This window comes from Oculina patagonica, chromosome 2 (genome assembly GCF_052425735.1).
Source record: "Oculina patagonica isolate OP01 chromosome 2, crgOcupat, whole genome shotgun sequence".
Classification (NCBI taxonomy): domain Eukaryota; kingdom Metazoa; phylum Cnidaria; class Anthozoa; order Scleractinia; family Oculinidae; genus Oculina; species Oculina patagonica.
In genome coordinates, this window is record NC_135759.1 from 14616814 (window position 1) to 14640365 (window position 23552).

Consider the following 23552-nt stretch of genomic DNA (forward strand, 5'->3'; position numbering starts at 1 on the left):
CTCGCAACAGTGTACCTTTAAAATTTGTAAATTGTAAATTCTCAACGCCTGTTCTGTTCTGTTCTCTCGGTTTCTATCGACTTTGATAGTTGGCTAATTTGCCTTACAAAGTTTTAATTTAATAGTGATATCCCAATCAAAGTTTCAACCCCCTCCGCCAATCAAAAATTTCTTCATCCGCGCCTTTTTGCAATTTTTATTTAATCCTAGTTTATCCCGCTATCTCTTATAAAAATAAACAACAATAATGACAATTTGAAATCACTCAAAAATCATAAAAAAATGTTTTGAAACAAAAGCCAGGGTCTAGCACTTGTTCACACTTTTCGGCTTTTTATTTGACGGAACCCGTGATCGCGAAGTTTTGTCTTGATAACAATGTTGATTATATTGATTATAGAAGATTCTTGTGAAGTTAGTATCAACTTTACTTCACTGAATACAGAAAAAGACAGCCGGGTGTAAAGTTAACCAATATAAATGTTCAGTGCAAATCAGTGGTCAGTATAGTGAATATCTATCCTCCCTCATAAGATGAGACGAGTAGCTACATGTAAAGATGCTCAGGAGAGTGGAATTCACCTCTTGGTGTATTTTTAAATTTTTGGGGGTGGTTCGTTAGCGCGAGTGGAGTGTTTTATTAAAAACGCCAAAAGGAATTACAATATTTGAGCTCCCCAGCTGTTTTTGTTGACGCGTATCAGCTACCATTTTTGCGGTCAATGGTATATGAGCTCATATACCATTGCCTGTTAACCAATCAAAACGCAGGAATTACAATATACCATTGTTATTTTTTAATAACAAGCTTTATTACGGCACTTTTGTATACGGAAGAGGGTGGCAACCCAGTGGTAACGGGGCAAGGAAAGACTGCCGGAAAGTCGAGAAAAGAAAGGCTGGAAGGTAGGATTCATGGAATACTGTAAAGTTCAACGCTGCAAAGTTTAATTCAGCAGTCTGACTACTGATGAAGGTAGTACTGCCGAAACGTTTAGTTTTCCATTACCATAGAGTTTAAACGCTGAAGAGGACACTTTCACATTTACATGGAAAGTAGGATTCCGAAGCTGTTGGAAAGTGGGAGACGTAGGGAAACATTACGCTTAATTGCACGTTCGAAAAAAGCACGAGACAAGAACCACTTAGCGGGGGGGGGGGGGGGGGGGGGGGCAAGAGTAAATTGCTAACAGGACGACAGACCGGAAAATCAGGAAGTTCAGTAACACTACTGTCCCCCTTCCCCACCTGTTAAGTACAAAACATGCTACATGTTTGACTTTGACATCAGAGTCAGTTTATTAGCATATTCTTAGTACACAAATGGCATTGTTAAAATATAATTACAGTGCAAATATATCGGTTTTTAAAATATATACTGTTGTCATAGGAAAATACAAAATGGTGCCCGAAGGAACAGTCTCAAAACGCCTTAAAATATACGTAAATCAATTTAACTTCTTAATTATCTAACACAATTAATGTGTACAGTTATAAACTCGTGCGTTTCCTGTATAAATTTGGCTTTTCTCATTTTTTTTTAAAAAAGGGGTTAGGTCACGGTATTTTAGCTCTAAAATTTAAATTGGCAGAGCAAAACCTTTTATTGGAAAAATCACGCCCACATAACAAGTAAGGATGCTTTTCGAGCATTGTAAATGACACTATACAAATTAATCTAAACTTGAAAAATGTCGGGCAGACGTTTTTCAAGTTTACCCGAACGCAATCCGTTTTAATTTTCTCATTTTTTTTTAATTTTCTCAAATTTTGCCCAAACATGTAATGCCACTTTTTGGCCTTTCTGTGTTTCTTTTGATTTATTCTACCGTTTTAAGCCGTTATTGTGATGTTTCAGTTAATTCTAGTTAGTTGGTCAGTGCCGAAGTTGCCTTAAATAGCGTGACATAGCCCCTTTAATATGACAGCGTTAGTGCAATAAGGTGTGTGTTCATTACTTAATTCTATGTAATAAAATAATAACTACATAATAATGTTCTGTGTGTACGTTTGGACCTGTGAGCTTACACTAAAGGTTACTTTATCACCATCTACGCGTATAGCATGTGAACAGCCCCAGGCTTCCTTGTGCTTCGGGATACTTTTCTACTCAGGAAAGAAACCAAGCATCGTTGCTATAAAATCGGTCCTCTGTTCTTTCTTCTAAAGCCTGGTTCACACTAGCGGCATAACGACATAAATGCACAAGGCTAGCAAACACGATGACCTAAAGATGATATTAAGCGGCTCCAAAATAATCCAGTCAGCGGACTGAAGTCTTAAACATGAACTTAGGGAAGTGGTCATAACATGTGTACTCGACGAGGACCCACTTTGTGTAGGGGTAGGGGGGCTATGCAAGATACCACCTGTCTGGTAAGTCAAATGGACAAAATTTATTGGCCTTAAAATTTGAGTTGAGACTTTCATATAAGTTGTGCATGAAGCTTGCCTTGCTGGAGAAATGGCACAAGAAGGTTTGCATTTTTTCTTAGTTTCTACTCCTGATAGAGTGGGGGCTATATAAACAAGACACCATCTTTTAAGGTGGAGAAAGGGGGGTACATGAAGACACCACCTGTTTGTTTGCTTAGTGGTGGGTCCTGTCCGAGTGCAATAGTTTTGACCATTTCCCTTATTTAGCGGCCAGTGGTATTTGTGTCTGGCCTGTCACTTTAAGCTTTTATATTCTTAATTTCTAAATTCACCGTCTTTTAACAACTGTGTCAACTAAGGATTCACTTAGATAACAACAAAGTTATCAAGATGTCTCCGCAAAATTAATAGATAGCGAGACTCAGCGAAGAATACCAGTAGTTTCAAGTTTATATTGGCTTACAATGTAAAATGAAATCTCCTGATCGCGTCAGCAGTGGAAAACTGCGCCTTGTTAATCTTCATTTTACCTCTGCGACATTTCTTGTATAATAACAATTATAGTCAAAAATGTTATCAAGAGCCGTCCTTTCGACCGGCTATCCATCAGTCAGTCAGTCATTTCCTCATTTTCTTAGTATATCCCGTTGGTAAGGTTAACATGATTCAGCTATAACTGAGAGCAAAATAGCTTGATTCGCTAAAATATTCTATTTCATATGATTATCGTAGTGTTCAAGAAGCAGAGCTCGGCTACCTAATTCCTCAAGACAAATCCAACATTCAAAATGGCTTAATGTTTGTTCTTGGAAGTTGGATGCTGCCGCAGTACCCTTAAGAACTGTCTGAGGGCTCACGTTTGCACTGGGATTATCTAAATTAATGGACTTCCCATTGCATTGTACGTCATTGAAACGCGTTTCTCTTGTCTGGGATTTTTCATGTCTTTTAAAATGTTCTCTTTGGCTAAAACGCTTGCTGTGTTGTTTGCATTCATAAGCTTTCACTCCTACGTGTAATCTTCCACGCCTTTCTAAACTTCCTGGTTTATAACGCTTCTCATCTTTGTGTACACTTTCATGTTTCCTCAAATTAGATGTGCTGTTACAACACTTGCCACACTGTTTGCATTTATAAGGCTTTTTATCGGTATGGATTCGTTCATGAGATCGCAAACTTGATGTAGTTCTAAAACACTTGCCACACTGTTTGCATTCATAGGGCCTTTCACCTGTATGAATCCTCTCATGATTCCGCAAATCTGTCCCACATCTAAAACACTTGCCGCATTGACTGCATTCATAAGGCTTTTCATCTGTGTGGAATCTTTCATGAGTTCGCAAATTCGTTGTATATCTAAAACACTTTCCACATTGTTTGCATTCATAAGGCTTCTCGCCTGTGTGGACTCTTTCATGATTTCGCGAATGTGTTGCACTGCTAAAACACTTGCCACACTGTTTGCATTCATAAGGCTTTTCACCTGTGTGGACTTGTTCGTGACTTTGCAAGTGCGATACACGTCTAAAACACTTGCCACACTGTTTACATTGATAAGGCTTCTCACCTGTGTGGACCATTTCATGTCTGTGCAAATTTCCTGCCTGTGCAAAACACTTGTCACAATGCTTGCATTTATAAGGCTTCAGCCCTGTGTGTGATCTTTGATGTTTTTTTAAATATCCTGCATCCTTGAAAAACTTGCCACACTGTTTGCATTCAAAAGGCCTTTCCCCTGAGTGGGCCCGCTCATGTGCTTGCAAATAGTATGTTCCGGTAAAACACTTGCCACACTGTTTGCACTTAAAAGGATTTTTCTTTAAGTGTAGTCGTTCATGTTTCCAGAGACTTAATTTCCGGGTAAAACATTTCCCACACTGTTTACATTCATAAGTCTTTTTCTTCGATGCATGAACTTGTTCGTGATCCTGCAAACTATCTGTTCGTGTAAACCACTTGCCACACTGTTTGCACTCATAAGGCTTCTCGCCAGTGTGGATTCTTTCATGTTTCTGCAAACCTCCTCGTTGACTAAAACTCTTGCCACACTGTTTGCATTCATAAGGTTTTTCACCTGTGTGGACTCTTTCATGAGTTTGCAAGCGTGATGGTCGGTCAAAACATTTGCCACATTGTTTGCATTTATAATGCTTATTTCTTGAGTGAAGACTGTCTTGAGTCTTTAACTTTGGCATCTTTATGCGTCCATGCCTGGAAATAAACGAAAGGCGAGAAAAAGATCCAAAACAATTCATATTAAGTTAGGAACATGGCTATGGGCATGTAGTGCCTTTCAAGTGAGCAATCATCTTTTTTCAGACTCAATGGCTTAGATGCTATTCTTAGAAACTATGCTGTCCTGGGAAACCAAAGGGGAACTGTTATTCAAGTGAGAGAACGTACATATCCCACAAACACCTGCGGGTGCTTGTGGGACATGAGTGGGAAGCATGCAAGAAAATGTGGTTTCAGGATGTGTGTGGCAGACAACGTAAAATAATTACTCTTACAGTGCAAGTTTTGTAATTGCATCTATACGAGGGTGAAAACTCTACCAAAAGGCCTAAAATGAGATTATGAAACAGCTCCAATTTTCGCAGGGAAGCATGACTTTGGACTCCTTTACTTGTCACAAACATGAATTCAACCCCACTCTTATTGACAATAATGGTCAAAACTAGCTTTTCAACGTTTCCACTGAAGAATGGTCACCGAATCGATATCTCAGTTGGAAGTATCACATCTTACATATTTCTAAAAAGATTAAGCGATGTATTGGCATACTCTCTAAGATCAGGCACTCTGTGGCCGATCGGGTCCTTATACAGTCGTATTACTCACTAATTTATCCCTTTTTGAATTATAGTTTAATAACTTGGGAGAATACATATCAAACAACTCTTTTACCTCTTATCATCTAGTCAGACTAATGACATTCTCAGAATATAATTCCCACTCTAGTCCACTCTTTCAGAAATTAAAAATACTTAAAGTAAGTGACTTAATATATTTGTATAGTGCTTTATTTTTGTACGATTATTACTCTAATAGTCTGCCTCTAATTTTTGACAATTTCTTTAAGAGTATCAACAAAGTGCATCAATATCAAACCAGACTGGCAAGTAAGATTTCATATCTGCCAAAAGCAATGACTAATTACAGCAAATTTAACATTCGTTTTTTTGGCGCTAAAGTTTGGAATTCCATTGATGACTCACTTAAATCTAAGAGTCGTGCTTGTTTCAAAAATCTCTTAAAAGAATTGATTATCTCCAACTACTAACTGGTACATTGATGTACTTTATTTTTCATTTTTGTGTGTGTACATACACTTTTCTTTTTTTGTTCTCTGTGTGTGTGAATGGAAATCGTGTCCCGTTTTTTTTATACGCTGTAACTTTATCAATCCTCCAAGTTTATTTTTTTCGTTAGTGGCCATTTGGCCACTAACTGTTCAAGTTTGGTCGCCAGTGAAAAATTTTAGTCGCTAAATTGAGCTCACGCTTTCAATCCTTCTTCTTAATTTTAGTCGCCAGGCTGGCGACTTAAATTAAAATTTAGTCGCCAGCTTCAAAATTTTAGTCGCCATGGCGACTAAAATGGTCTTAACTTGGAGGGTTGTTTATTGCAATATTTTTTTCCGCTTGGCCCAGCCACTTAGCTCGATTAGCCTTAGCTATTTCTAAGTGGATATGCTCTTTTTTTATTGTTAATTATTCTCTTTGCATGTATTTACTTATTGTAAAACTCTTCTGGGCACGAAAATAAAACATTGTTATTGTTGTTGTTGTTGAATTCTCACCAAAATAAACTGAAGAAATTTAGTGATAAAACCAGACTTAACACAATAGCAGATTAGGGAATCATTTAGGTTTGGAGCAGGTTGGCATTGATCAGGACACCTGGCAAAGCAAGGCTCTAGCCTCTTTAGTAAAATGATTATGGTTCAGATGTTGTAAACAGACGGCAAAGTTGTGTTCGCAGCTGGTCAATTGCTCAGTGCCTGGTCTTTAATGAAACCCCTGATAAAGCAGATAATTTAATCAAATACAAAATGCATCAATATTACACAGCACAAAGTCTATGGCAATCAAAAGATTGGCATAAGACTTGATCAAAAACAAAGACCGATCGAAAATGAAGACCCTATTAAAAACCAGCATTGACCTAGAGTTGCATGACGGACGTGACAGAATAATATTGAAGCAGACTGAGAGTAATGAGAACGTATTGACCAAAGTTTATGGCAATCAGGAGATTGAAATAATTTTGGACGAACACATCAAATGTCAATGAATAATATAAATAAAATAATATAAAGAATATATGAAATCATATATTTGAACTGGAGAAAAGATCCTTGCAGTTATGAACACAACTTAAGCAGTTGTGACAATAAACCTGAAAAAATTAGGTTTGCCGGGACTCGAACCCTGACCTCTGCGATACCACTGTGCTGGACACAGCGCTCTAACCAATTGAGCTAACAAGCCAACTGAGAGCTCCTCATTAAATTGGTTGGTAATATACCCGGGAAAGATGAAGATGAAATAAAGAATATATGAAATCATGTATTTGAATTGCGGATGAAGAATAAATGGAGAGAAGATCCTCGCAGTTATGAAAACTACTTAAGCAGTTGTGAAAATAAACCTGAAAAAAAATCAGGCTTGCCGGGACTCGAACCCTGACCTCTGCGATACCGGTGGCTTGTTAGCTCAATAGCCGATTCCCTCTATAGCGCGCGCCTGCAGGGAATCACGGTAGTTGTATTCGTCAAACCATGCGCGAGACTCAGCAATGTGCATCGTTGCTTAGTCTCGCGCATGGTTTGACGGATACAACTACCGTGATTCCCTGCAGGCGCGCGCTATAGAGGGAATCAGGTATTGGTATCGCAGAGGTCAGGGTTCGAGTCCCAGCAAGCCTGATTTTTTCAGGTTTATTTTCACAACTGCTTAAGTTGTGTTCATAACTGCGAGGATCTTTTCTCCATTTATACACCAAATGTCATTTTGGTCATCAAGAAAGATTCTATTAAACTAAAACAAATCAAGGTTGACAAAATGCACAAAAATCTGTTTTCAGGCATCTACCTGGGCAACCGTGGCCTGCAACCACAGCCAGCTGATGTTTCTCTCCGCCCAAAATATGTTCTCAGTATATTAACATTTGCCTCAATATTATTCTGTCACTTTGAATTCTGTCACGCAACTCTGGGACAGTACTGGTTTTCAACGGGGTCTTCATTTTCGATCAGGTCTTCGTTTTATATCAGGTCTTTGTTTTTTATCAGGTCTTTGTTTTCAATCAGGTCTTTGTTTCCAATTGGGTCTTTGTTTCCAATTGGGTTTTTCGATCGGGTCTTAGGTCTTCGGCCATCATTTTCAAGTTCTTATTTTTTGACACTACTGTTACTGTCAAACATTATAGAACATTGCACCACAATGTTGCAAAGTTGGAAGGAAAAAAAAACAAGATGATAATAATATAACAAAATTAATACTAATAATAATACTCGGTGACAGATTCTTTGGATGTAGGGCCCCTACGAGCTCCTATGGATACCAGGCTTAAAACAAAAAGGGCCTCCCTTGTTAAAATTAAGTTAACTTACTTTCGTACTTACCAAGGAGCCACCACAAGTAAATAATCACAGCATATCACACTGCAGCCATTGTATTATTTAGCAACTGATGCATCAGTGTTCGATTTGGAACCCCTGCAAAGAAAATAAGAGCCAGCTAGAGTTGAGTAAAAAAATGGGAGTCACAACAAATGAGCAATCCTTTACATAGTGTAGAGTTCCCTGTGAAAAGAACCTCCCCCCCCCCATCAAATTTTGTCACTACAAAACAACAGGATATTTTTCACTAGCATGTCAGGAAACATGCAATAGCTATTATAAGCCCATTCCAACCAAGCAGTGAGGGTTACGTCAATTTGACTAAATTAAAAAATGTCAACTTGCAGAACACAGCACAAAACAATTGGACCTTGATACATGTAGCATGTGGAAATATTTAGTAAGAAATAAATGATAAAGATGAAATTGTAGACTTGTAGCTAGTGAGCTGGACCATTTACTAGGTTCATATGTAACATGCATCCTGCATGCTGCTAACTTTAGCAATTCAGCAATTCTGACAGTAACAACTGCGTAACAAAATAATAAAGGTGGCAAATTTTAAGCTAGGTGATATGGAATGGATAGTCTCTTGTAGCTTAGTGGTTAGAGCGCCCAGTCGGTATCAGGTCAGGTAAAAATGCAGACTGCAGACCAGGCTTTTAGCCAGGATTTAAAAAGTGGGAGTCCAAAATTTTTATAAGGCCTGACTTTATCGCCATAATTTGGAGGGCCTGAGGAGCACGCAAGGTGTTTTTCTGCAGTTATGAGTGCAAAGGTATCTAAAGATTTCCAAATTTGCTAAAAAAATCCTCTGTGAACAGTTATTCATATTAATTTTCTCTGAAAAGTGGCCGTCCATAGGACTACTGGACTCGCAGCTGGCTAAAAGCCTGCTGCAGACCACAAACTGCAGTCTACAGAACGCAGTCTGCGGAACGTAGAATACATAAACTTTCTCTTGCGATAAATTAAATAAAAGTTTCATTCATTTTGAGCCCACAGTCACAGCAAGGAGCCCCAAAAGTGTGATAACAATTACCGTAATTCACATTCTTTCATGCTGCCTGTTTTTGCTGCTTTTTGCCTGCAAAGATGCTGGTCGCACCTGATTTTTAGAGCATTGAAATAATGGGCTGTGACTAGCATACTGTATTTATTGCTTACTTTTAGTTTTCTTTTTAGAATCAACCAATTTCTCAGAAAATAATTGTCTCAGCAAAATACCGAATAGTTTTCTGTCATGCAAACCGGGTGGCTGAATTTCATAATACTAACATATAACAATAATAACTTTTCATGCCATTAAAATAAAGAAGCCAAACTGAACTCACTCAATGACAAATTTGTTTTGAACACTTTATAAGAATCTCAGATTAGCTAAAAGAAAGTGCCAGTAAAGGACCTGGGAATATTAGGTTATAAAGAAAGCAGTTTTAGGAAGGCTAATAAAGTATAAAATAACAACATATTGTAAATATAGATAAGAGTCTACACACGCTCTGATTGGCTAAAAACCTAATAGTATGTTTTATCAGAGTATAAAACATAGTCAGCTTTCCTCGAGTGCTTTGCGCGTCGTTGACTGTTCATTGGCTATAACCACTCGTATTCAACAAGGGCGAATGGAATAAATCCACTGGACATTTCATTTTGATGTAAACGAAGTGAAATTATGAGGAGGTGGGAAAAATTGTGGCGCAGTGTTCACTTTTTGAGCTGAATGAAACTTGAAAGGAAAGCGAGCGAGAGAATTTTCTTTCGAATATTTTCTTCGACAATCTCCTCTTAAAGGCATGTACTAAAACCTGAAACAACGAAACGCAACCTTTGAAACGAAACGAGTGAAACGAGCGAAACCACCGAAACGAAAGCGCCGAAACAACCGAAACGAACAAAACGAGACGAAATCACCGAAACAAGCAAAACCCATTACAATTATTGAGAGCTAACTATAAACAGGCTAACCAGAGTGCAAAGTAGGCTAACCTAGGTGAAATGTAAGCTAACCGGAGTGTGTAGTAGGCTAAGAGGAGTGTACAGTCGGCTAACCAGGGTTTATAGTAGGCTAAACGGGGTGTATAGTACGGTACGTGGCAGCAATCTTGAAGTTTTGCTTGTTTCGATGATTTCGTTTCGTTTCGCTCGTTTTGGCCGTTTCGGTTGCTTCGGCGGTTTCGTTTCGCTCGTTTCGGCGGTTTCGGTCGTTTCGTTTCGGTGGTTTCGTTTCGTTGTTTCGGGTTTTAGTATATGCCCCTCTTAAATTGTCTATTCATGCTGGAAAATTATGACAAAAATTATCAGAGTCGGTGAAGTTTATTGAAGTTCAAAAAGACAAGATTAAGATTGAAAGGTAACAAACTTACCTGAAATGCTAAGCCTTATTTTACGTCAAACACTGAATGAAATTGTGTCAGTTTTCTAGTATTCCCGTAAACTAATTTGTTGCTGATTTTCATCTTTGTTTGGTTGCACTCGTTGTACATTTACAAGTCAGACCTTATTTTTAGTTAAACTTTTCACTCGCTGCGTCTAAAATCTATATCATAAAGCAACGAAAAAAGCCTAAGCCATGTTTTATTCTGTCATAAAACACTCCGGGCATTTGAGAACACTCAAGGAATGTAGAAAACATGAGCCGCAGGCAAATGTTTTCTACATTTCCCTCGTGTTCTCGAATGCCGGTCATGTTTTATGACAGTATAAAACATGGCTTACATGTAGGCTTCTTTATTTGTTAAATATTGTCTGCAGAACTCTGTGTCATATTAATTTATTTAATACATAAATGTCAGAAGAGAATTTGGTTTTGGAAGAGAAAATTTTATAGTTTACTCAGGAGACAACTTTTTTCTCAGAAAGCGGTTAATTAAGAGAAAAAAACATATTTTTAGCCAAAAATTTGTCATAGAATTATCCCAGCTGTTTTGAAAAAGTTTAGATCATTATTATCAACGCACAAAGAAATCAGCCCCAACCAGTATCTTCGCAATCAATAATATGCTTGAAAGCCTGACCGTAATGACATAGTGCTGGCCTTTGAAATTATTTAGACTTACAGCATAGTCTCGCAGATGGACCAAGAGTTGTTGCGGGCCCAAGAGAGGCTCGCAACCCTAATCTTGACAGTGACCAGCGGTTGCGTTTTACGCGTGCGCGCCACGTTAATAAAGAGCGAACAGAAAGCGGAAGTTGAAAATTTTGTTCTTCCACTAAGAACGATCGGAATGCGAAAACTGTGTCAATCACGACAGTTTGTCGCAAGACCGGAAGAGAAAAATCTGTTCTCAAAAAAACGATAAGAATGCATAAAATGAGTCAATCTCTCAACAGTTTGTCACATAAAAATTCCGTGTGAAAAAATTCCATGTGAATGCGGCAAAGTATATATAGGGGAAACAGGGAGAGCGATGCAAGACAGGATAAAAGAACACGACAGAGACATAAGGCTTGCTCATACACAAAACTCCGCAGTTTAATTTTGGAGCACGCAAACGAAACGGGGCATATTCCTTTATGGAATCAAGTCAAGTTTATCGATCGTGACCCTCACCGATACACGCGCAGGGTCAAAGAGGCTATCCAAATAAGACTTCATTCTAATAACATCAATAGAGATAGCGGAATTGAAATTCCTGAAGCATGGATACCTATGATCAGAAAGCATAACAGCCATTCAACTACAAAGCGGACCTATGAGGGAACACCATCTGTTAGTCGGAATAATGATGAGGATCAAAATGCACCAATCACAGCGAACCAACGTGCATAAATAGCGACGCGTAAACAATCGACCTCATCGCCTGATGAAGACTAGCAGTATTGCAGTCGAAACGTCGCGATCAACATCTCAAAGCAATTCTATCGTGAGACAAACGAATAAATGTTCATTACCTACATTTCAGTGATATTTTAAAGTCAATAGACAAACCCCGGCCTCTCTTTAATCTCCCTATTCGATGGCGCATACAGTTAGAGAGTTCTGTTCAGCGCGCGGCACTAATAAAACATCGTAAGTAAGAGAACACAAGATTAAATTACGTAAAGGCATATTACACGCAACAAAAGCAGTCGCATATAACTGAAACCATGCGCTAAATATAGATTACGGTCGATTTGTTGTTGAAGTTCAGTTTTAAGTTTATTTATTAAACCATAACCAAAATGTAACAACATCTAGTAGTAATGTTTTCAATAATATTTTCTTATAAACATTCTCTTTATAAAATTAATATAACGATCTGACTTTTCGATGGAACGAAGTAACTTTTAGTTGGAAGGAAGTAACTTTTAGTTGGAACGAAGTGACTTTTTTTTGGAACGATCTGACCAAAAGTTGGAACAATGTGACTTGGAACGAAGTAAACGGTGTCACATAACCTGCGGTTCCACTAGCAGTTGTGCAGTTGTTAACAGCAGTTTCAAATTTGTGGCTGACAACTTGTCAAACATCAGCTTAAAATTTCGCATTTTGAATGCATATTTAGGAGGTCAAGTTGGGAAGGAAACCAAACTGACTGCGATTGTTGCTGAAAGGATCAGTAGAGAATGAAGTTAAATTCACGCCATTAAAAGTTTGTCTACCAAACCGGCAAACTTACTTTTTAAAGATGGCATATCACAAAGGAATAAATTACTTATAAATTAGTAGGATGCAGCAGGTAGAAGGCCAGTGAAATCTTAGTTGTTTGTTTCGCGCGTTCAGGGTGATCTGCTAAAAATTATAATTTTGAACGTGGTGAAACTAAATCACTTAAGTGCGTAAATTCTTATCGCGTAATGGACTTCCCGTTTGAAAAACCGTGATTGGTCTATCTCAAGTGGATTTAGATAGACACCAGATAGATCGTACTTTTAGAGTTGTAAACAGCGTTGTTAAAATCCTTTGATTAAGCTGCGTAATAACCTGAGCAACAGACACTGACACTAAAAAATAGTCGGTCACACTTAAAACAGTGTGACACCGTTGTAACAGTGTTGTCAAATGTGCTAGTGGGACCCTCAGCCAATATTGATTTCTATCGATTGACCCTATCGATAAAGACAATTATTAGTTTAAAACTAGGCGTTGCTGATAGCAAGTAAAGTGCTGCGAAGTAAGTTATAAGAATAATAATAATAGTAGGAACGATTGGAAGGTCATAGGAATGTTTCAGATGTTCACATTTTCAGATGTTAAAGATATGATTTTTCTCAGTGAGTTAAATGCTGGTAGTTCGCTTAGTTTAGATAATAATTAGTGACATGGAGGAAAGGAAGCAATGCAACATAACATAGCACGTGCAATTCAATTGCAAAGCCATCAGAAACACCAATTAATGACGTCTAAAAGCTCGAAGCTCGTTCCATTACAGCGCGCGGTCATTATGGAAACGTTTTCGTGTAGCCTTCGCAAATAATCTTCGTAGTGTTTTTGCTGTACATATTTCCCGCTTAATGCTCAGAAAGTAAAATTTTTCCCTTAAATTAACTTAGTAATAAATAATTATGAAAGCGAATCATAAGAAGGCTTCGTAAATTCGTTATTCATCAGAGCTGGCACATAAGGGATAAAAAGACCGTTTCCTCAGCACTATACTTAACCATCTTGCTCAAGAGAGGTTTCTTGGGAAGCATTTACAAAGTACTGAACAGAAGCGCAAGCGGCAGCGCTTTAAAATTTAACTTCTTGCTCTTCAGCGAAAAGCACATCGCAAACGACAAACGCAGCTTCTACATTTTAGTTTTTACCTGCCGCTGATCATACGTACTGCATGTACTCAAAATCATCACCAGCGAAAAAGTCAAATCGAGTGTGTCGCCTATATAAAGCGCCCAGGCCCCGCGCGGACAGTCAAAAATAGTTCTGCTGCTACGCTAAGGCTTCGCAGCAATCAATCTATCGACAGATATCGATTTTCAACGATTTCATATGAAATGATTTTCCGATAACAATTTTTATCGATTGACTACCCGTACCCCGTGCAAAACAGCGTCGTGAGTGTTTCACTTTGATCCCCAGACGAAGTACAAAAATGTTATGATTGTGATTCGACTAATAACACGATTTGCTCCACATTTAAACAACACAACCGAGTTGAACTCAAGCAAAACTACATCCCACTGATCCCACCAAGCAATCTCGCCACCAACCAACTCGCTACCAAAACTGGTGTATTCCTCGTTCTTTAATCCATGAGCCAAGGTGACTTCGCTTGGTGGCGAGTTGGTTGGTGGCGAGGTGATCGGCATTCGACACAGCCATGTGACAAGCTGCAAGCTATCGATTTTATCGCACGATCGCTTTATAATATGCAGAGTCCCAATTACTGAGCCAAGTATCTTCGCAAACAAGGAATCTCCTATGTTCAAAACAACATTTTAACGTTTTCTTACCTTCACAAGGGGAATCCTTTGCTATTTACCCGATCAAAACCAACAGCTTCTGCAAGCTTCCAACCTGCTCGGCTTCCAATACACAGTGCTTGTCGCGCGATAACGCTGACCAAAAGAATCGCGGGGTGAGAATAAAGAGAAAGAATTTGGATTGGACTCGGTGACTGAACGGGGACTGATAGGAGCGAGAAAAAACACCTGTCAGGGCAGTGTTTTCATAAACTCTGATTAGTAGCCGAGGCGTAGGTGCAGCCTTTTAACCAAATTATGCGATCCCTGAATTACCACAGTCTCATAACGCGATACTGTATTAGGAGTTGGGATCTTATCAAAGGAAGCGAAATCTCCGCTGATGGAGCAGAAACACCGGTAGGATCGGTCACATAAAAGCAACTGCGAGTGCCAGCCGTGATAAGCACTCCAAAATCTCACAAATGCGTTGGAGACTTGTCAAACAACTAAATAGAATTTTGGCGAGGTTGACAGAACTACGTATGCCGTGATTGCCAGCAGTTAACAATATTATTGCCCTGTAGGGTTTCGGCCTAAAAGCCTAGAGGCCGAAACGATAGGATGCATACTTGTAGTCCCCACGTATAAAGGAATGGGGTTTAGCATTTTGTTATTTTGATTTTCCTAAGCGAAGGAATAGTTCCAACGCTGTGGCATGCCATTTATGATATTAAAACCAAAAAGTTTCGGAACTCTATAGGTTTTAATATTTCGGCTTTTACTGTTCATGTAAGTAACGGATATGAAGACTGCAGAAACAACGATTCGAATGAACTGCCGAGTGAACAGCCAAACACGTGCATAAGCACGTGAAAGGTCTGAACAAACAGACTGAGCAGACGAAGGTCGAAAGTGCAGAAAACCATCCATAAGACTGACTGACTAGAGGGTTTACTGACTAGATGGTAAAGAAAAAAGTCCTAATAGTTTTGTTTGTGCAAGTAACCGACGCAATGAGTGGCTATGCTGGTTTACTTAGTAGTGATCTGTTGTCCCTATTTAATTTTATCGCTTAGGCAAATTACCATTGTTAGTTATATTGAAGAAATTATGATAGTGAGCTCACTAATAAGTTTTCCTGGATCGGAGTAGATTGTCATGAAAGCTCAGAAAGTCTGCCATTCTCGTCAGGGGCACAGTGACAGACCCCTTAGAGAGATAATTATTTTGCGAAGAGTAAGCTAGAAAAATCAAAGGCCCTTTGGGCTGTCTCGTGTCGTGTTTTTCTGAAATGGTAGCGTTGGGATGATGCAAATATTGCAATTATTGAGAGTATCCTGTGTTAGGAGCGTTCTCGTGCTAGTTATTCGTTATTTAAAGAGTAAAGAGCTGGGAGGGAGCGGGGCAGGTTTGGAATGGTTGCACGGAAACTGCAACAAGTTGTTCTGTTAATCCAAACACTTTACGTGCACTGAAATCTCTTGCATTTACTTCGCATCTATGAAGAATCAGATATTTGACCATTTTTTACTACCTTTTTTTGCAGGAAAGTGAAGCGCATTTCTCCCTTTATGGTGTACAGCGGTTATGTCACTCCCACTTTATAGCAACATCACGGCAGCAGCAATATCATTTTTACTGATTAAGTTATTTTAAAAGCTGTAAAACAAGCATATTCTTGTAACATCTCTCGACATATTGAAAACAATCAACCCTTGAGTGGGGTATTTTACTGCTTCCATCATCTCAACCACGGGGAATTTGCGAATTTTTTTAAAGAAATACTAATTACTGGCGCTAGCCCGTGGGGGAGCGGATGGGAACTGCTGGAATGGACTGATGCATAAGATTATACATTACTTCTTTTACTGTATTCTTGTGTTACCTATTTTGTTATTTTAAACGTTTTGAAGAGAAAAAATGGTAACTATAAAATTTGAAATAAAGAAAGCTTTAAATCCTACAATGTGGGCTAAACTTAAAATACTTCTATTATTAGTCTAAACTCGGATAGCCCATTTTGTGCTATCTTTTGTGTTTTTCTGTTTCCTGGGAAGGCCTCGTTTGTGGTTTCTTCTTTTTACTAGCTTCTTAAAGAAATTCAAATTTTACTAAAGAAAGCAATTTTACATTTATTATATTTATTACATTTATTGTCACATAAAATTGATTAGTCATTGATCATTGCCGATGACTAATTGATGAATAATCAATAACTAATCAATAGGGCACAAATCTTTTAGTCGTGTATAAGTCATTGTTTTTAGTGATTAATCATTGATTTCAATGACGTCACAGTGAGAGATAACTTGATAGTGAACAAAAGAAACTCAAGTAAGTATTCTTAGAAAGAAAACATTTAATACATTACACATGAAACAAAAAAGATACAGCGATTTCGAAACAACTGAACACGTATAAATTTCAAAATGGTATTTTGCAGTACTTAGACAAACATTAATTATACACCATAAATTGGTCTTTTGAGACGAACAGCACATTTTTGGGGATTTGTCAATGTTAAGCTTTCGCGATTTTGCTTTTGATTTTGCATACCTTTGCTTACCTTACCTTAGCTTAGCTTACCTTACCTTTCGCGATTTTGCTTTTTTTGATTTGCTTACCTTAACTGAGTGCGCTGAAATAGCATCAAATTCTTTTTATCGCTACTCCAAAGTGTGAAAACTTTTTAAGTATGCTTTTGCCTTGCTCTGGAGTCCTTAGAAAGCGATAACTACTGCTCAAATATTAAAAATCTATTTTCGAAAGGCTACCGCGATTTTGTTTTTCACTCTGTGCGTTACTCACTGGCATCCGGTAATCTATGTCACGCCTCATTTTCAAGCGTGGTACAGAACGCGTGGCTAATTTGCATTTGTAAACAATCTTCTTTTTGGCAATCAAATACACTTTTTTAAAGTTGTTCGCTTTTTGTTTTCGTTTTGCGCTTATAATATGAAATGTTTGCATTTTGAATTACTGCAAAGCAACGTTACAGAACAATAGTGTAGCGCCCTGTGTTGTAAATAATACACCAACTATATAAACAAAAGCAGCAAGCTTGCTCAAACAATTAAGGAAAGTCGAGCTAAGATTGATTTTGCTTACTCACCACTATTCTTCAATGTGAAATTACGACGTTGTAAACGTGTTTGTCAATTACTTGCAAAGCTCATTTTCTATTAAACAAGCAGCGAACGTTTCTGTTTTTAGAATTTTCGTGTTTAGAAGATATCAGTAAAGATAGTACATGGGATATTTAAAGTTTAATTAACAGTGTTTAAATTTTCAAGCAGCTTAATTTTTTTCTCAGAAAGAACAATTAAAACTTTTAATCGTTTCCATTTTTAAACAAAGAATTATTGATTTCAAGAATTTTTGTCACACAACGTTGCGTTATTTATGGACAACGACTGCATAAGTTCCTCCCGGGAGGGCGAAGGGGGTATCAGTATTCGGCCTATGCAATTTCGTTTATATAGGTAAGGGGGCTCTTGCTCTTCCCTAGTCGTCTTCGTACCGCGCGAGGTGAAAAGCGTGAAGTGCGGGTCGGGAGCGCTTTTCACTTCGCACGGTGCGCTGTATGAACACGACTGGTGACAGGTCGGTCGGGGTATTATAAACTACATAAAAAACCGTTTGAGATGAGCTTACAAGAAAAGACTGAGATATGCTTACTAAGGTTATGGATTGTTTGGTTGCATAACTGTATCAAAGGTTAACACTCGTGAAAATTGTCGCTATCACTTGCAAGGCGTGGTTTGTGAAAGGTGTCAAATAAAGACTGGAAGCTAGGTTCTGCTGCGCATTATAATTTTTCGCGGGTGCAGTTGCATTCTGTGAAGTGACGACGTATCATTCTGCCTCCCAATCCAATCACATTTCTTTCTTTGAGTATCTAAAGCACAGAACGTCAACAAAAAGGCAGGCATTATTAAGTCGTTATCGGTGCTATACTGGCGTTGGTGGGAAAGAATGTGCTGATATTACAAGTTTCACTTTCGATCTGCTAGACCTTGAGTCACGTAATTTTTCAAAGCTATTATCAGCTACCTTTCAAATCTTTGCGAATCCATTAATTTTTACTTACAAAATTCAGTGTGAAGTATTTTGAAGCGTTTGAATCGAAGAAAATACTGAAATTTTGCCATCATTAGCATATAAGAAAAATATTTAATTTCGGATGGAACTAGTCAACCTTGAAATGTGATGCAAGGTGTTTTCCTACCATCTTGTTTGTCAGTCGCAACATTGTTCGACAGAGGTAAAGGTTATAATTGGGGGGGAGGGGGGTGCATTTTTTGTTCCCCCTCCCCACACGGCTCCCCTAAAGTCCTCACAATACCAGCGCAGTTGTAAGCTCTAAGAGCTGTTGTTTAAAATATTTTTATCACTGCAGGGGTCATTGGTTATGAAACAATAATGTCATTGCATCATGTAATGCTAAGTGAAACAAAAACTACAGCACTGGAAAGCAAAACTTGGATTCAATATTCTGTAGTTACAAAATAAAATATTCTACCATAAAACATATCATTACTCACACTTCTTCCAGCTTTGTGGTAAAAATAATTGAAGAACCCAATTGCCCTTAAATTTCCAATGCAGAATTTATTTTATTTTTATTTTTTATTCTTCAAAATTATATAACGCAAGTTAAAGGTCTTTATAAAAAGTTCCTATCTCTGCTAGACTGCCATTCAAAATTTTAATCACTAAGTGACTTCTACTGCCAGGTAAATGAGTTCCTCCTTTTATATTGAAACTCTTATGTGCAAGAATTAACTGAGCTCACTGTCTTGAACAGATCTGTTGTTTAGCAATAGGACATATGCTTGTGATACGATGCTGAACAATGTGACAACTTTCTGGGTACTCGCACTATTTTCTGATTGGATAACAAGAGTCAGAAACTTTTTAAGTGTTTCTAGGAAGATCTGTCCAAATTGCAGTCCATTTTCCCTGTACTGCTTCAGCAATTTCTATGTTCCTACAATGCTTTAGAAAGCAAGAAAATCTATTTAATTTTTTGGTAAACTCCAGGTGCGTATAAACTTGACAGTCCTTGTAAGCGTTGTTATCTTCTCTTTTCCTCTTCTACCATTTCATGTTCTGTCCACGCTGGGCTTGTAAAGGAAGAGTTCTCTTCAACATTCTCTCTTTGGTCTTTTTTTTCGTCTGTTTTCTTTTGTTCACTTTCCTCTTCCTAATTAAGAGCAAATGAAAACAATATTGTCTCATAATAAACCAATTGTAGTTTTGACACGAGTTTGACCAATGTGAGTGAAAACTTCCCCTTTGTATTTGTTCCATTCTCCAAAGTGGGGACACTAAGTAAATTCTACCCCACACTGCAGAGGACACCAAGCACATTCTACGCCACACTGCAGAGGACAGTAATCAGATTCTACGCCACACTACAGAGAACAGCAAGCATATTGTACCCCACACTGCAGAGTACACTAATCACATTCTACCCCACACTGCAGAAGACAGTAATCACATTCTTCCCCACACTACAGAGAACAGCAAGAATATTGTACCCCACACTGCAGAGGATACTAAGCTCATTCTACCTCACACTGCAGAGGACAGTAATCACATTCTACCCCACACTGCAGAGGACACTAAGCACATTCTACCTCACACTGCAGAGGACAGTAATCACATTATACCCCACACTACAGAGAACAGCAAGCATATTGTACTGCAGACTGCAGAGGACACTAAGTAAAAGGTTTAGGGTACGGCTTACTGACACTTCTTGCAGACCCACTGATATCATTGTGTCTTTGGGTTTTCCTACATAACCAAGTAAAGCTATACTTTTATAGAAAAGGTAACTGCTATTGCTAGCTTCAAGTGAAGTTACTTGTATATCGGCGTTTGGGGGATTTTTTTTAATCATGCAATGCAGTCTGACACCCAGATTAACACAAGATATGATGCGTTACTGTTTTGAAAGTGATGTTTCTTTAAAACTTCTCAAACTCACTAATTATTCATGAAGTCAGCAGCCAATAAATGATGAGCATTTATTGTCAGGTTGATTAATCTTGATACCCAGTGAAAAACACTGCAACAAAATTTTAAGGGTTTTCCCGCTTATCAAACAGTTGCATTGAAATTTTCACCTTTTTCTGCAGGTGTTGGGTTGCTTATTAGACTTTTGTAAAGGAGTGCCGTGTTTATAAGACGAGGGGTTCAATTTACAGTTTATTTCAACTAAAATTGCTGCAATTCTTATGAGCCATTTTGGCTAGTGAAAAACGCAAAACCTACTAATACTAGCTTGTGAGTAGTTGGCTACTGTTATTCTCAAGCCCTGTCTTCTTTTCTCAAATTAAGTCTTTGACAGCTAAATATATTTTATTACTTTAAGAAACGGAATGAAATGGTAATTTTTTGAAACAGTACTTTGCGGAATGGTTGTTAATGCTTTCAGAGGGATCTCAAAAATGCAGAAGATAGAGACAATGAAAGCTTTTGATAAATACAGTGATTTATGCTAAATTGAGATCATTGCATACTACATGATTTGCAAACCTTATGTTCAGCCAGCGGTCGATGCATTTAGCATGGAAGTCATGGTTGCATGGTAAGCGTGTTAGCTTTTCACGATTGATGTAATCACTCATGCAAACCGCTCAGTTGCCATTAGAAGAATTCCTGGAGTTTGCAGTGTAGTGGAAACTTGGAATACCATAAATCACTGAAACAGCAATGCAAACACAAATCAGACTTTGCACCAAGATTGGTTAAGAAACAGAACTTATCAGAGCAGTAATCGGGATGAAATTTTTTGTGTCAAAATTTAAAATTTGTCTTTAGAGGGGGATTGTAATAATTTAACATTTAAAGAGATTGTTCTGTTTACTCACACTTCTGAGAAAGTGTAACATCTTTTAGTAGAAACTCAGCTGTGTTCTATTGGAAATCTGCTAATGTGATTGGTTCTCTCACTGATAGAAAACAGTTGCATGCTTGTGTAGCTCTTTAAGCAGTAAATGGTCTTTATTTTTGTCTTCAAAGTGCACAATATTGTAGGTTTTGTACTGCAATCCTGTAGAGTTTCTACTAAAAATATTAATAGTCTAATTATTAGAGTACTCGCGCTCATTTTCTATGAGTGATAGTCAACTTGGCTGCGCGTTGTTGACTATTTGCTCCTAGAAAACTTGGGCTTGTAGTCTATTCGCCATATGTAAGAAATGTGAAATGTGTAAAAGAATTCAGATGACTTACTTACAAATAACTCAACCAGCAACAGTAACTTTTATATCTGCAAATTTCAATGGCAGAAGTGAGATTGCTTTTTTCTTTGCTAAATATATTTTCAGGCAAGAATGTGGCAAGAATATGGTATTTAAAATTGTATATTACAATAAAATCTTAAAGGAAATAAAAATAATTCCTGTTGTGATATACTACAAATTATTTTCTCTTTGAGAACATTTTTATAATATTTTGAGTGTGATAGAAGGTTTTAAAAATTTTTGAAAACACTTACAACGAACGTGTATTTACAACTGCAGGGAGAACCCTAGTCCCAGGGGTCTCCCTGTTGGACAGGGACCCTCTGTGTAGAGGTTCTATAAAAAATAAAAAAGGAAGCCAATGTTAAGATTTGGATAAATAAAATATGTATTCATAAAAGCAAACCAGTAAAAAAATAGCAAAAAATTTATTCGAAGCAGTGTTAGTTGAATACTTTTTAACTAAAAAATTAATACTCACCCCTGTCCCTGCCCTACCTCCTGGGTGGGGTAGGGCAGCTGCTCTTCTGCGAGCAAGGCCCGAGTTTATACCTGCCTATATATCTAGGCTTTGTGCCATCTAGAGGATTTTATTGGCTAATTACTTTATGTTTGAATGCAATTCCATTTCTATATGTTACTGGCTGAGAGAAGTGCTTTATCTGACGTGTTTCAACCGAACCAATGATTAATATATCCATTTAGACAAGGTCTTCAATATAAATGTTGTGTACATGCAAAGTGATAGTTCGTGATAGCATAATTACAGTGACAGGTGAATTATCTAAGCACTACTGCTTGTGATTTACGCAATGAAATGTAGACAGAAACTTAACATTAGTACAATGAATTATATCGTTTACACTGTTGCGAAAAATGATGTATTTTAAAAGAAACATTAGATGATTACTAACCTTGCCAAAGTGTTATTCGATTTCTTGTTACTGTGCTGATTTCCTTGTAAATACACATTTAATAAGTCTTCATGAGGACCAACAACACGTGTTACTACGTCTTTCAGATAGGAAACCATTGGCACTGCATAGAAATAGAACTTAGTAAGAGCTCATTCGTCTCTGTAGCTAAAAACTTATAGTGTATTGCTGATCGATTATAAAACTGTCTTTGGCCCGGTTCAGACGCCGTACTTCTCATTAGCCGTTTTTAATTCCAATTTGGATCGACCCAAATTGAAAAAAGTACGGCTCTTGATTCAGACGCCGTACTCTTTGGCCCTTCCAAGGCCGTTCCAAATACACTTCCAATAAAACCACTAAAAATTCATTATAATAATTTATGAATTAGGATCGGCACATGAAAAGTACGCCGTCTGAATAGAAGAGGTTCCAAAGGCGAAATTCTCGGGCAAGGCAGGTGGGAAGAAGGGCTGAGCCGTTCCAAATTGAAATGGCCGTTCTAATTTTATTCAGACGCCGATGTTTTCATGTACTTAATTTAACGAATTAAGTTCGGCTCATGAAAAGATAGGCGTCTGAACAGAGCCTTAGATTAGTTAGTTAACTATTTGAAATAAAAACACTTTGTAAATTACAAAACGAGAGTGAAATGTGTTGTTAGAGCTAAAAAAAATAATGAAAGTTTGTGGAATCATCTTTGTTTAGGAGCAATGCAAGCAGTAATGAATGGAAAAGTGAATTGACAAAACTAACCTGTAGTTGATTGTTCGTAGCTGCTTTCCAACCTTTTAGACGAGATTACAGTAATTTTTGGTTAAAACGCAGGTTGTGTGCGGTGTTTTAATACAATTGACTGGACAGTTCTTTGAAGAAGAACATGAAAACCATCAGTGCGAGGTCTGGAACCGATATTACGGAAGTCTGGGACGGGTGGCAAAATTCGTAAATTATCGAACGATCCGATTGCCCACGAAGGATAAAAAAGTGCTCCGAGCAGGCTTCGAGCGATTTTCGTAATATCGGTTCCTTACCTCGCAATAAACGGCGCGC

At 37.9% G+C, this 23552-nt stretch overlaps 1 protein-coding gene and 1 long non-coding RNA gene across 5 annotated transcripts in view; both read right to left on the reverse strand.

Annotated features, from left to right (window-relative positions):
• Nucleotides 1–1284: 1284 nt before the first annotated feature.
• Nucleotides 1285–23552, reverse strand: part of LOC144643120 (uncharacterized) — a 91457-nt gene continuing 69189 nt past the window's right edge. For 2 of the 4 annotated variants that reach the window (XM_078502275.1, XM_078502274.1), the window contains exons 2-3: nt 8006–8098; nt 1285–4587 (exon numbers count right to left, since the gene is read on the reverse strand). In XM_078502275.1, coding sequence (XP_078358401.1) covers nt 3087–4571 — 1485 coding nt within the window. In that variant the 5' untranslated portion in view covers nt 4572–4587; nt 8006–8098 and the 3' untranslated portion in view covers nt 1285–3086. Of the gene's footprint in view, nt 4588–8005; nt 8099–14377; nt 14470–23552 lie in introns of those variants that run through there. The other 2 variants (XM_078502272.1, XM_078502271.1) reach the window with 2 other exon arrangements.
• On the reverse strand, nt 18926–23458 carry LOC144643141 (uncharacterized). The gene is made up of 6 exons (XR_013568860.1): nt 23256–23458; nt 22500–22623; nt 21840–21921; nt 21579–21611; nt 20876–21041; nt 18926–19535 (listed from the first exon to the last, which is right to left on the reverse strand). It is a non-coding gene; the product is annotated as an uncharacterized LOC144643141 (long non-coding RNA).